The following is a 13,116-nucleotide window of genomic DNA, read 5'->3' as shown; positions in this document are numbered from 1 at the left end:
GCCCCTCTGTTTGTATTTTAAACAACTCATTATTAAACGCAATGAAAGGAAGTCGTAGCCCCTTCTGTAGTTACTGCATTCGTGAGTGCTTTCTAGTGGATACTTTTATAAGCAAATATTCCAGAAGAGGTGTTATTCCACATCCATGACCGAGGGCAGGCGAACTTGGCAATGACTTTGTGCTATCTAGCCTACTTTGCGCATCAATTTGGACGGCGACCTCCACAGACATATGAAGAAAGTGCCCTTCAGATCAAAGACGAAAATATTTTGCTCTCGTGTAGCTTACATTTGTGTCCTTCCACAACACTGTGCTTGGTGTTTCTGCATGGTCAATAGGCTATACCATTCCTCAGATCAGTAAATCTTTTCTTTCCATAGCATGCATGCATGGGCCAGTTAATAGGTCTAACAATTCTAATTATTAGGCCTTATATTATATTATATTATATTATATTATATTATATTACATTACATTACATTACATTACATTACATTATATTATATTATGTTGTGTTATAAGCCTACATTACATTATTACAGCATATTATATAATTCATTAAAGCAAAATTATGGCTAGTGAAAAGGCCCAATGGCTAGTGAGTCAGGAAAACCACTAGCCAAAATGGCTGGTAAGCGAAAAAGTTAGTGTCAAGCACTGCTGCTGATATTCTCACATACAAATAGTGCACAGTACTATAGAAGAGTATGTGAATCAGTAGCCCATGTAACGCTTCATAATGGCTGATGGATCTGCCTCAACCATCAAAGTTGAAAATCCGGATTTTTTTTGTGTGGCGACGGAGCCAACTTTTTTCCATGCAAAGTCATTTTTGTGCCACATAGCAATTGCACAAGTGACAAGGGACTAACTGCAGTACTGACAAGGGAAACATTAAAAGCCTACATTCAAAACAACACAGAGAGACACACACACACGCACACGCCAGGCTTGTACGAAATTCCGAATGGAAAGAATTTCAATTCAAAATAATGCCATAATACGAACACTAGGTGGTGGTGTTCTATGTACTTTCAATGGGTGGTGTAGATTAAATTCAAAGAAATTCAAGGTAATGGCACCACCTAGTGTTCGTATTATGGCATTATTTTGAATTGAAATTCTTTCCATTCGGAATTTCGTACAAGCCTGGCACACGCACACGCACACGCACACACACACACACACACAAACACACACACACACGAGTCATCTCTCATCTGAAATAGCAATGATCAGCTGCATGTGCTGTGCATAGATCATTGCTGACATTTCTCATTATACTATTGCCAATACGCAATGCAGCTATATGGACCATAAAACCATGTAATAATACAGACAGCTGTACCTTGATTTAGTACGATTCTCTCTCTCTCTCTCTCTCTCTCTCTCTCTCTCTCTCTCTCTCTCTCTCTCTCTCTCTCTGTCCCTCCTGATAGCTGTATCAGCAGCTGAGCCCAGTAATAACCATGTGCCCATAAATCTGTTGTTTGGTATAATCGTAGAGAAAAGAAAACACACCCACACGCACATACACAAACATACACGCACACACATACAATTTTTTGTTATTGTTTTTGTTTTTTTCCCCTTAGAGACTGACCCATTTAGATGTTGTGTGGCACATTGGTCACATTGGCACATCGGTTATGATGTCTCTGCCTGGTGTCACTTTAAGTTACGACAAAACTAGAAGTGGTCACAGATCTAAGCATCATTCTAGAGTCTAAACCTTCTTTCAAAAAACATTTAAAAATGATCATTTAAAAAAATAATAATTTCATCTTTATAATTTTAAGCTCATGTGTTATGTCTATAGTGCTGCCCTAACATTACTACAACTATTTACACAGCCTGATCTCAGAATTTCGTGGAATGGACATGGATCTTTGGAACACAAAATCCGTGTCAGTTTCACAGATCTTGCCAAAATTCTGTGCTCCTTGTTTTCTGTGATTGACTCACAGAAGTGCTTTCTATATTCCCACATCACTGTGTTAAGTCTATCATTAGAAAACACATACCAAATGCTAATCCTAAACAAAGTAATGCTAGAGCAATTTAAATCGTGCCCTGGCCAAAACAATCCCTAAACTTGACCTCTCAGTAAAGACATATTTTTGAGAACTTTTTTTGAGAAAAAAATATTTGAAATTAGATGAAATGAAAAATCCTAAGAAAACACAAGACTGTGTTTAGCGAGGAGGAGCACAGAATTTTGGCAAAATCTGTGAAACTGACACGGATTTCGTGTCCTAAAGATCTGTGCCCATTCCACAGAATTCTGAGAGATCATGTTGATTTACATGCTATGATTTTGTTCTCACTACAGTTATTGCATTACAAGCTGGACCATGGTGGGGTCTACCACACTCAAGCCAGTGGGGATTTGAGCAGAAGAGGTTAGGTTAGTTTCTGACATTATTTATGAGGACGAACCCAGGCTTCCTAGCTGGGGCTCGAAGTATCAGGCGAAGCGTGTCTCAAGAGCAGCCATTCTGTCTAATCCCTCTTCCATGTTGCCCGTGTCCAACATGGAGAATCCCGGCGTGGGCGAGCGCATCGAGTACGGTCCCACTTTTCGCCACTTATGTCGCCATCTCCTTGGACAGAATAAAAGAAAGTCTGTGTCAGGATGGTGAAATACCCACAGTTTAATTCACATTGTCTGATTTCATATTTCAATACTCAGGACTTGTATCTCCAAGACATATACTAAAATATACATAACTAGCCTGCATATTTTGGTCTTCTTCATTTTGTGTTGTATTTTTTGTTTGCTTGTCAGCTGTAGTTCAATACTTGTAGGTTACCCTCCCACACACCACACAAGGCCATTGTGTCAAGATAACCTCTCAGGGAGTTGTTGTGACATCCTGTGCTATCCCACCTGTTCCATGCATGGACCATGGAGACCAGCCTGGGTCATCCAGTATCTTAACCTTATCCAATTGCTTTCTCTGTTGAGAGGAATCTGGGACAGCGCCTCAAGATTGAACTGATAATCTGGCATACAGCGCATTTTCCCGATGGCCCCAGTCCAGATCTGTGCACGAATGTACACAAACCTTTACACTGTACTGAATGCGTGAGTGGTATTCCTTCGAATAACTGTTGTGCTTATATAGGCTGCTCGCCCAGCATGAATGGAACTTGGGTCAGTGCAAATATTGCAGGAAGGCCGCAAAAGTGCATGTGTTGGTGTCAAACATGGCCAGTAATAGAGGGGGTTGGGTCCATGTTACAGAATAAAATGCTCTCTTATTGTTCCAAAAATTGAGTCGCGTATACATTAGGGGAGTTACAGCTCACAAAAGTCACGGTTCGTTTCATATCACGGTGTCAAAGTCACGGTTTTCGGTTCTCTACGGTTCTGATAAATGGTGCACTGAGAATATTAAACAATATTTTGATGATCCCAAGTTGAATTTGACCTTTTACATGTGTCTGAGAACTGCTTCTTGTGCTAACCTGCGCTTGCACTTAAACTGTCGTCAGCTGATGTGCGCTGTCTGAGCGTTCCAAATGCCCTCTTTCAAATGGCTAATAGAAAATCGGACTTATTACTAAATATCCTACATATGGTTTGTGTAGGCTTATAATTTGAAAATGGTGTGATTTGAATTGTGTCATCCTCTGATTGGTCTTACGCTAATATTTTAATCAGAGAGACTGGATAAGATACTCTGGGCACTACATGAATTGCGGTTTGCGACGGATTGCACGGTTCGGTTCGGTATGTCTGTGAATTGTACGGTTTCGGTTTTCGGTGCGGTTTGCTCCATCCCTAGTATACAGTCACTGGCCACTTTATTAGGCATGACTTTCTTCTCATTTACACAAATTTGTGGTCAGCCAAAATGGTGGCAACTCAATGCATTTAGGCATGTAGACAGGGTCGAGATGATCTGATGCAGCTTGAGCATCAGAATGGGGAAGTGGTGTGTCAGTCCGCTTTTTGACCACACCCGGTCCTCTAGCACTCTCCTTCAGTGATAATACCCTGTCAGAAGTGTAACTTGTCAGAACTCAGAAGCGAACCATACTGAAACCACGTCAATAAAGGTCTCAGTACAGTTCACTTCCGAGGGGTCTGGGTAGACCTTTGAGTGTACACATATGCACCGAAAATGCTGTGTCACAGGTCTGAGTTGGCTTAAATGGCTGAAAGGAACCAGGTATTAAAACACCCCTAGTTTCCGTTGTGCCAGACTACTGTATGTAGGCTACACTCAAGGGTTAGTGTAGGTAGGGTTAATGTAGCACCTGTTAACCTCCAGTGTAAACATTAGTGGGGTATATTACATTCTATTATTTAGGACCATTATTATTACATTATTATTATTGTTGTGTGTGTGTGTGTGTGTGTGTGTGTGTGTGTGTGTGTGTGTGTGTGTGTGTGTGTGTGTGTGTGTGTGTGTGTGTGTGTGTGTGTGTGTTTGTGTGCGGGCGCGAGCGCGGGCGCGCACACTTCCTCACGTGAAGTCCGAACAGTATGGCAGCCTCCAGCACTGGTGTGTGCATGTGGGAATATGTTTGTGTCATGTAGCCTATGTGTATTTTTTCTTCTCTCTTATTTTTCTCTCCTGTCAAGCACATTAAATGACCATTATGTATGATAATGTGCTATACAAATCTTGTTGGCATCGCTACATGACATTGCATTATACTTACAGATATAACAGGGTGCTGGTTACACATCGTAACAACATTGTTATGACATTACAGAGAGACTTAAGTACAGACAGATTAAGACTTGGACATTGTATTCATTAACAATACATTAACACATTGGACAATACATTGACAAAAAAAGCTCTGGACAAAGGGCTTAATATAAGATGTTTCTTCTCACAATATTTTCCAAAGCACCCTAATAAATTGGTGTGTTGTTAAAAGTACCTTACAGTACATTGATTTTAATAGCGACTCAGAGGAATCAGAAAATGCTGTGGTGAACATCAACATTTTCTTTGTCATTTCTTGCCATTTCAAATAAATGTTTGTTTTCATAATTTTATATCTCATTTCAGCTGATTCAGCTGTAGCCATGCAAGTTGAGGAGACACTCGTGCTGACAATTTGTAATGACTGAGAAGTGTAAAAAAATAGAAATGCCCAAGTCCACTATGTCCAATATTGTACTGTTCCATTATTGTAGTCTGATATGTCTTGGAAGCAGTTTGTCTGTAGAGGTTGTTATCTGAAAGATGGACCCTAGGTTTGAGGATACATTACATGCCTTTTCATATCTATCATAACGATGTCTCTAGCTTCCATGACTGATCGCAAACCTGTAAAGAACTAGAAACCATCCAAAGGTGAATGGCCAACAAGGTGAACAGTTCCATGGAAGTTATGATGAGGGGGAAGCAATGAACTTTGCTCTGAGTTGTGCCCTGCCCAGTGTTTAGATGCCAAAATAACTTAATAATTAATAATAAATAAATAACAAAATAACCGACACTCACAAATTATACTTTTTAATGCATTTGTGTCAACAGTTTGTAAGCAGTTATGAGGAAGACAGTATTTTCCCACTCGGGCAAATGTTATCAGGAGGTGACCGGAAGCCTGCCTGTTGTCAGTCTCATGATGTCCTCCACAGAGTTTGATTTTAGCAAAAATATACAGGAATAGGAATAATAATGTATTACAAAAATATAATAGGATTCATATTAATTCATAACAGCGTGTATTTTAATCAAAACATTTAAAATATCAGTAAGTTTACATTTTTTAACATTTATATTTTGTTAAAACTATACCCATGGTCCTCCTGTCATCCAAACCAAACTTGTTGACAAGAGTAATTCCAGTGTATCAGCTCAACAAATATATGAGCAAATGTTTTGGAAAGGTTAACGTTCAGTGGTGCAACCTACTCTGCCCCCATTTCTGCAAACAGACGGTCGTGTATAAAACCTGCCCTGACAGCACATATCTTTACCTCACACCTCAGCAGCAGAGCATCAGAAAGCCTCAGTGTTCAGGTGCGGTGCATCTCTTTCTCTTACCTTTTTTTCAGGCTTTTGGTCTTTTTTATCTTTTGGTCAAACAATGTTGTCCTGGTGTTTCAGTTCACAAATAATTCAAAGCTATTTTATACTTGAAAAATCAAATAAATGTTCTGAGAGACAATTTTCTTCAATATAAAAATTATTATTCCGTAACTTCATTCCAATTCCGCTGTGATATACTACCTACGATGATGAAGAATGATATCAAATGACTCCATGACATGCTGTCAGGCTGAAGGTTTTCTTTGCAATCTTACCATGGCTTTGACTCCCGCAGGTGATCACCATGAGCCCTCTTCTCTTCCCTCTACTTGTTGCCTTGGCTTTCGGTCAGGCCAGCAGTCAGCTGCAGTGTAAAGAAGGCTATGTTCAGTTCCAGGATTCCTGCTACTCACTAACTGGTGCAAGTGACGATACATGGGCTAATGCAGAGGTAAGCAGCCATCTTAAGCCTTACGTCTCAGCCTTGGGAAAATGGCTTACTGGAGCATAAAGCATTTCCTGAAAAGGATGAAACTTTTCAATTAGCATTGCATTACTGTCATTGATAACAATTTGCCTCTTTCTCTTCACTTATGTTTGTAGCAACAATGCAAATTCTCTGGTGGCCATCTAGTCTCTATTAGTAACAAGGAGGAAAACGAGTTTGTGAAGTCTCTTTTTGAAAAAACCGACAACAAGGTTGTATGGATTGGAGGACACAGAGTCGAACCGGTAAGATTACAACGTGGTTGAACAATATGAGGAAGTTATTATCTGGGAATTTCTATATGAAGACTATATATTGCTTGCATCATGAAATTATAAATGTACACAACATTTCTGGGTTTCCAATGTAAAGGTAACAGACCTCCCTGAAATTAGTTAATAATCTAATAATCTAGCGTACAATAATGTTTAAAATGTTATTAGAAATTGTGTAATTGTGAGACTGTAGTGTGATGTGCATCATCTGGTGACCTTTTAAATGTGTTTAAACACTGACATCTTTATAATATAAATAACACGTACGATATAACCAGAATTATATTCTTGATGCTATCTTGGACGCAATCTTGAAAATGACACATTTCTTCAAGTCAGATTTTATTTGTTTTTTTTTAATATGTTAGCAAAAACACCAATCATGGAGATGGGTTGATGGAGCCAACATGGAATATGAGAACTGGGGTGCAGGCCAACCGCGTAATTTCAGAGAAAAAAACAGCATGATGATGTTCAAAGATGGTAACTATGTCTTTGTTTCCTTACCAACACTGCCAATAATGGTTGCAGTACTGCTGCTGTAAAATGAATGATTTCTGAAATGTGTCTCATTTTTCTAGGGACATGGGGAAATGAGGATGGTACTCTAAGATATGCATTCATATGCAAAGAGAGTCAAAGGCCCACTTGTGACGATGACTACTACTTGTATGGGTCTCAGTGCTACGCCTTCAAAGAAGCAAAGCTGGGATTTGGAGCAGCGCAGGTAAATACATTGCATGATCTAACTTTTTCTGACCTTCGTGTGAATGACGTCCTTTATGGGGGCCCTATTATGGCCTTTTTCAGGTCATATGGGGGGGTGGGGCATGAGTGTTTTGTCCTGGGGCCCTGTGTGTGATTGTTCCAGCACTGCTCCCCGCACTAATGTATGTTTCCCTACATGTGCTTAGAAAAACTGCTCTGCAGACGGTGGCAACCTGGCCTCGGTACACAGCGAGGAGCTGAATGTGTTTCTGCAGAAACTTACAGAAAACATTATGGCCTGGATCGGAGGACGAAAAGATGATGAGGCCGCGGTAAACTTTTTAAACATGTCAAAATGTGTTTCCTTGTAATGGAATATTGAGAAAATCTCTATATCAACCACATCATCAATTCGTTGTAACACACAGTTTATCCCTCTATAGCTAACTTGGCAGTGGAATGACCAGACACCATTTGACTACCAAGACTGGGCAAGAAAGCAACCGGCAGCAAGCCCTCAAAACTTGTGCATTCTCATGAATTATCATCCTTGTAAGTGAAACATCCCTTTTCCTACTGAACCTCTGTGGCTCACACATTCAAGATAGACAAGCAATTTAAGTGTAGGCCTATGTATATGATTTAACTGACATTTTTCTCCTGTTTTGTCTTCTTTATCTTAGATGGCCAAGATAGCTGGGGCTGGGCCAATGAGCTGTGTGACATTGCATATGGATACGTCTGTCAGAAACCACGTATTGTGGCTGCACTTGCCTGATGGTTCAGAAATGGTTTCATTTAGTAAATAAAATGTGCCAAAATGAGCAGTCTTTTCTCTCTCTTTGTTTGCAATTTCACAATTACAATTACAATTGCAATTTCCCCGTCGATCACACATATACTGTGCCTCAGAATTAATAACAACCAATGGTGTGCTTGTTGACTTCACTTGGCAAGTGATGTTTTAGTTGTGTGCGTGCAAAAATATGTAATTATTTGGACTACACAACAGACGTCGCATGTCCGACGTGAAGCCACTTCAGCCGCGGTGCAGCAGTAGGGTTGGCTGCGCCTCGGTTCACGTCAAATATGCGAGGCGCACATTGTAGTCTCTATCACAGTTTTGCACAAAAGCTAAAATAACCTTTCTTGCGTGACGAAAATGAGTGGTCTTATGTTGCAAATCCAAACCTTAAAAATACACTGCCATCATATGTGAAATCCGGACCACATGCCAAACGGGATGAGGATGTAGCTTGACTCGCTCCAGTCACTCCCGTTCAAAATTTTGAGAGCTTCAGCTCGGAAGTAGAAGGGTGTGAAGAAGGGTGGTTCCCCATTCAGCCACTGGCATTGTTCTCTATCTTCTGCCTTTACCTGTTTTGCTGTCAACACCTTGGAGAGAGGGGATGAGGGTGCCTGGATATGGGCCTTCGTGCCTATGACCTCCTCTCCCTCTCTTTCAAGCAAATAAACCTTGCATTTCTGAATTCCAACTACTGGATCCACTGGATCTGGTCTTAAATATGAATTAGTAGCAAAACATAATTACTTTCAATACAGCCTGGGTCATCCAGTATCTTCACCTTATCATATCTATCTCTGACGCAGTGCCTGTCTCAGCCTTGGGAAAACGGCTGAAGCAGAATGGATGAAAATGGATGAATTTAACTGAGGTCAGAACTTAAGTTCTCGAGAAGTCCAACAAGTACATGTGCTGTAAGAAATCAAATTAATGGATAACTTACACCATGTTCCAGGCTGTCTCTTAGGATTTATAAGACAAGATATGTATCCGCTAAATAAATTCAAACAAGATCACAAGTTGTGGCGATAATAGTTCAGCTGTTGTGTTGAAATGAAATCTTTACAAAAAATGTTGTAATAGTTGGATCATTCTAAAAATAACACAAGGAGGAATATTTGAATGAAAAGAACTATATTGACTGCCAACATAAATGCACAAATAAAATACCACCACAGAGAGGTTGTGGCACTCAGTAGCGAAGATTTTGAGGGACTAATTACTGATCTATTACACAGAAAGATTGAATGATCAAAATTGCAGGCATATAAGGCCTATTTCTGTAATGTAGAGTTCTGTAAAATCATTGAACGAGTTATGAGATCATGACATACCCATCATCAATAAACAAACTATGACACTCCAACAATGACAGCTGTTGAAAAAATGACCATAAACACAACACTTGATTAAGGCACATGATGCAGACATTAAACAGTGTTGCAAGTGGCAAAGCTCATTCTAGATGGACATAGGAGACACGTGAAACTGTCCTCTGATTACAGAATGGAAAATATTTCATTCTTTTTTAAAATCATGGAGTCATGCACCCTCCAGGTTATGAAGAAAATGAATACTTCAGCTTGATTTAGTGGTCAGTCTGAAAGACAGCATATATGGTAAAGGGGTGCAGAGATGCCTTGGTTATGGTCTTCTTACTCATGTAGAGCATTAAAATGAGGGCTGAATTATATATTCAGACTTTAAACAGCATACATAGCTACCAAGGCATTATATTTTGGAGCACAGCCTTTAGATATTGCCCCACAATGATGGCAAATTTCAATCTCTACTTATTCCAACCGCGTGGTTCCATCATAAGACAGGTGACAAAACGGTTTCAGTCAGGATATGCCACATATTAAGCATAACAAGAAGGTAAAGAAGTCGAAGAACACACCTATCAGGTGAGCTGCTGAAATCATGTCTCGCATATCAAAATATCTATTTTTTAAATAAAATCCTGCCATCAGTCAAAGTATTTAAATGTTAAGTCTCCTCCCTTGTGTTGTGTTTAGTCTTTTCCAACATAAAAAAGATTTTATTGGCCCTGTCCCAACTTTTTTGGAATTTGTGTCACAAGTGGACCAGGCCAAGTTCTGTGCTACCTTTTATGAAGTTTGGGCCATTTTTAACAGTGTCACAATTACTTATTTTTTGCAGTGTTTCTAACCCGTGTGCTTTTTTAACTGACTGACTGAGTGTTTTTATCTTAGTGTTTAGTGGTTTTACCAACAGGGTTGCCAGATGAGGCTGATGATTTCCAGCCCAAAATGTGCTCAAAACCCGCCTGGAAGCACTAAATCCCGCACAATACTATTGATTCCTATGGGCAAAATTGGGCGGGTTTTCCTGCAAAATGCCATTTTTACCTGCAGACGGCCATCCCAAGCAGCCCAATTGGGCGGGAAACAGCCCAATCTGGCAACACTGTTTACCAAACCTGTTTGCAGTGCATTTTAAGTTTTTATCTAACCTGCTTGCTGTGGATTTTGAAAAAAAAAAAAAAAAAAAGTAATTGTGACACTGTTAAAAATGGCCCAAACTTCATAAAAGGTAGCACAGAACTTGGCCTGGTCCACTTGTGACATTTTACTAATGATTGCCCAAGTAAATTAATGAGCACCTGGACTTGGTTTTCCACTTGTGACATTTGTTGCAAGGGTGAAATTTTAAATGATCACATAATTACCCCAAAACAATCATTCCGCTTGGCTTTAACAACTGATATGTTGTCTATACGCAATGCTCTACCTTACTGACATATTGAATGTTTTGAAAATGCCAGCATTTTGATTTTATTCACAAAATACCAAGTGTCCCAACTTTTTTGGAATCCGCTTTGTAGTCCGTTGAAGGAGAGGATTGTGCACATCCCAGGGAAAGGTGCAGGACGAAGGGCACCTTTAATGGGAATCCTGCAAATGCATAGAAATTGAACATGCCATTTTCCAGGCCTGTAAAAGGCATGACATTTTTAAACATTCAATGAAAGCTGTGGAAAAGTCATGGAATTAGGCCTAATTGTACTGTTTTCAACGTGCCTACAATGTGCCTTATGATGTCATCATTACGTTATTATCATTATTTCCAAATGAATGCTCCTGCATGTTTGAAAAAAACAACACTCATTTTGAATCCATTTTCCACACTGCTTTGCAAATACTGTATAATAATTAGTCCAATAGGTGGAAATTAGAGAACCTAAATACGCCCCAAAATAGAGCTATTCATCAGGCGGTAAGTATTACAGACTTCACCTTTTACATTTTCTGATTTTCTTGGTCCCATGCATTTGGAGAGTTTAACACCCCTGTAGGTACCATGAGGCGGCGACTCACAAATAAGTACTACATGACACAGTAAAGTGTGCTGTGGCAAGATGGTTTGCTGTGTCAACCAGCAGTGTCCAGAGCATGAAGGAGATGCTAAAAGACATGCCACTACATCAGGGGGCAAGGAGGAGGCCATAGGATGGTTTACAACCCAGCAATGGGATCTCCATCTCCTTTCTTGTGCCAGGTGGCATGGAAAATCCAGTGCCAATGCCCTGCAAAATGTGCTGTGCATGCCTATTCTCACATAGGGTTTTCAGGCCAACCAGAAAGGAGCCGATGCTGTTGCCCGCACCAGATAGGCCTACGTTCGGCACTCAAGTGCTTATATGCCTGTGTTCATACCGGGCCCTGAACTTTTTCCACAGAACTTTCCAGTTCGCTAACGCTAAGATCTGTGGCATGAACACGATGATGTCTCTCTTTCTCTCTCTTTCTCTCTCTCTCTTTCTCTCTCCCTCTCTCTCTCTCTCTCTCTCTCTCTCTCTCTCTCTCTCTCTCTCTCCCCCTCTCTCTCTCTCTGTCCCTCCTGATAGCTGTATCAGCAGCTGAGCCTAGTAATAACCATGTGGCCATAAATCTGTTGTTTGGTATAATCTTAGAGAAAAGAAAACACACACACAGATACACAAACATGCACGCACACACATACAGTTCTTTGTTATTGTTTTTGTTTTTTCCCGTTAGAGACTGACCCATTTAGATGTTGAGGCCCATTGGTCGCAGATCTAGGCATCATTCTAGAGTCCAAACTTTAAGCACATTAGAAATGTAAGCCTTTGGCGTTAAGTTCTGCTACTGTAGGAAGACGAGACGGTACCTCACTCTCATCTCTGCCCTTAATTATTCAATCCCAGCTCCCGGTCAGGGAATCCCGCCACGTCACTCGCTTATCCTCAGCTTTCAGCCTCCATCCCCTTCAACCTCCTTCTCCTTCAACCTCTGTCTCCTTCGACCCCCATCTACTTCAACCTCCATCTCCAGATGTCCTGGTTCCCTGGTCCGCTTCAGCCTCCTTCAGCCTTATTCTCATGAGCCACCGTCGCCAGTTGGTCCTCCCTGTCCTGTAATGGGGGTAGGCTTCGCCCCCTGCCTCATCATCGGCAGGATATGAGCCCCCCTTTACACATTTTATTCTGCAGGTTGGGGACCTGCGCCAAAGAGAGATGTTGCCTCCCTGTATATTAATAAAATACCTTTCATTTCATTTTGTCTATCGAGTCTTTCATGGTAGAAGTGCTATGTCAGATAGTGCTGCACAACTATTTACATGCTATGATTTTTTTCTCACTACAGTTATTGCATTACAAGCTGGACCATGGTGGGGTCTACCACACTCAAGCCAGTGGGGATTTTAGAAGAAGAGGTTCGGTTCGGTTAGTTTCTGACATTATTTATGAGGACGACCCCAGGCTTCCTGGCAGGGGCTCGAAGTATCAGGCGAAGCGTGTCTCAAGAGCAGCCATTCTGTCTAATCCCTCTTCCATGTTGCCCGTGTCCAAC

General features: G+C 40.7%; 1 protein-coding gene across 1 annotated transcript; it reads left to right on the top strand.

Annotated features, from left to right (window-relative positions):
• Window positions 1-2,535: 2,535 nt before the first annotated feature.
• LOC134469884 (macrophage mannose receptor 1-like) lies at window positions 2,536-8,297 on the top strand. The gene is made up of 9 exons (XM_063223908.1): window positions 2,536-2,567; window positions 5,910-5,994; window positions 6,299-6,454; window positions 6,607-6,735; window positions 7,134-7,248; window positions 7,347-7,492; window positions 7,680-7,805; window positions 7,917-8,025; window positions 8,157-8,297. Exons 1-9 carry the CDS (start codon window positions 2,536-2,538, stop codon window positions 8,249-8,251), a joined length of 993 nt encoding a protein of 330 aa, XP_063079978.1. The 3' UTR covers window positions 8,252-8,297.
• The last annotated feature ends 4,819 nt before the right edge of the window (window positions 8,298-13,116 follow it).

This window comes from Engraulis encrasicolus, chromosome 19, assembly GCF_034702125.1.
Source record: "Engraulis encrasicolus isolate BLACKSEA-1 chromosome 19, IST_EnEncr_1.0, whole genome shotgun sequence".
Classification (NCBI taxonomy): Eukaryota; Metazoa; Chordata; class Actinopteri; order Clupeiformes; family Engraulidae; genus Engraulis; species Engraulis encrasicolus.
This window is presented reverse-complemented; position numbering and strand designations above follow the sequence as displayed.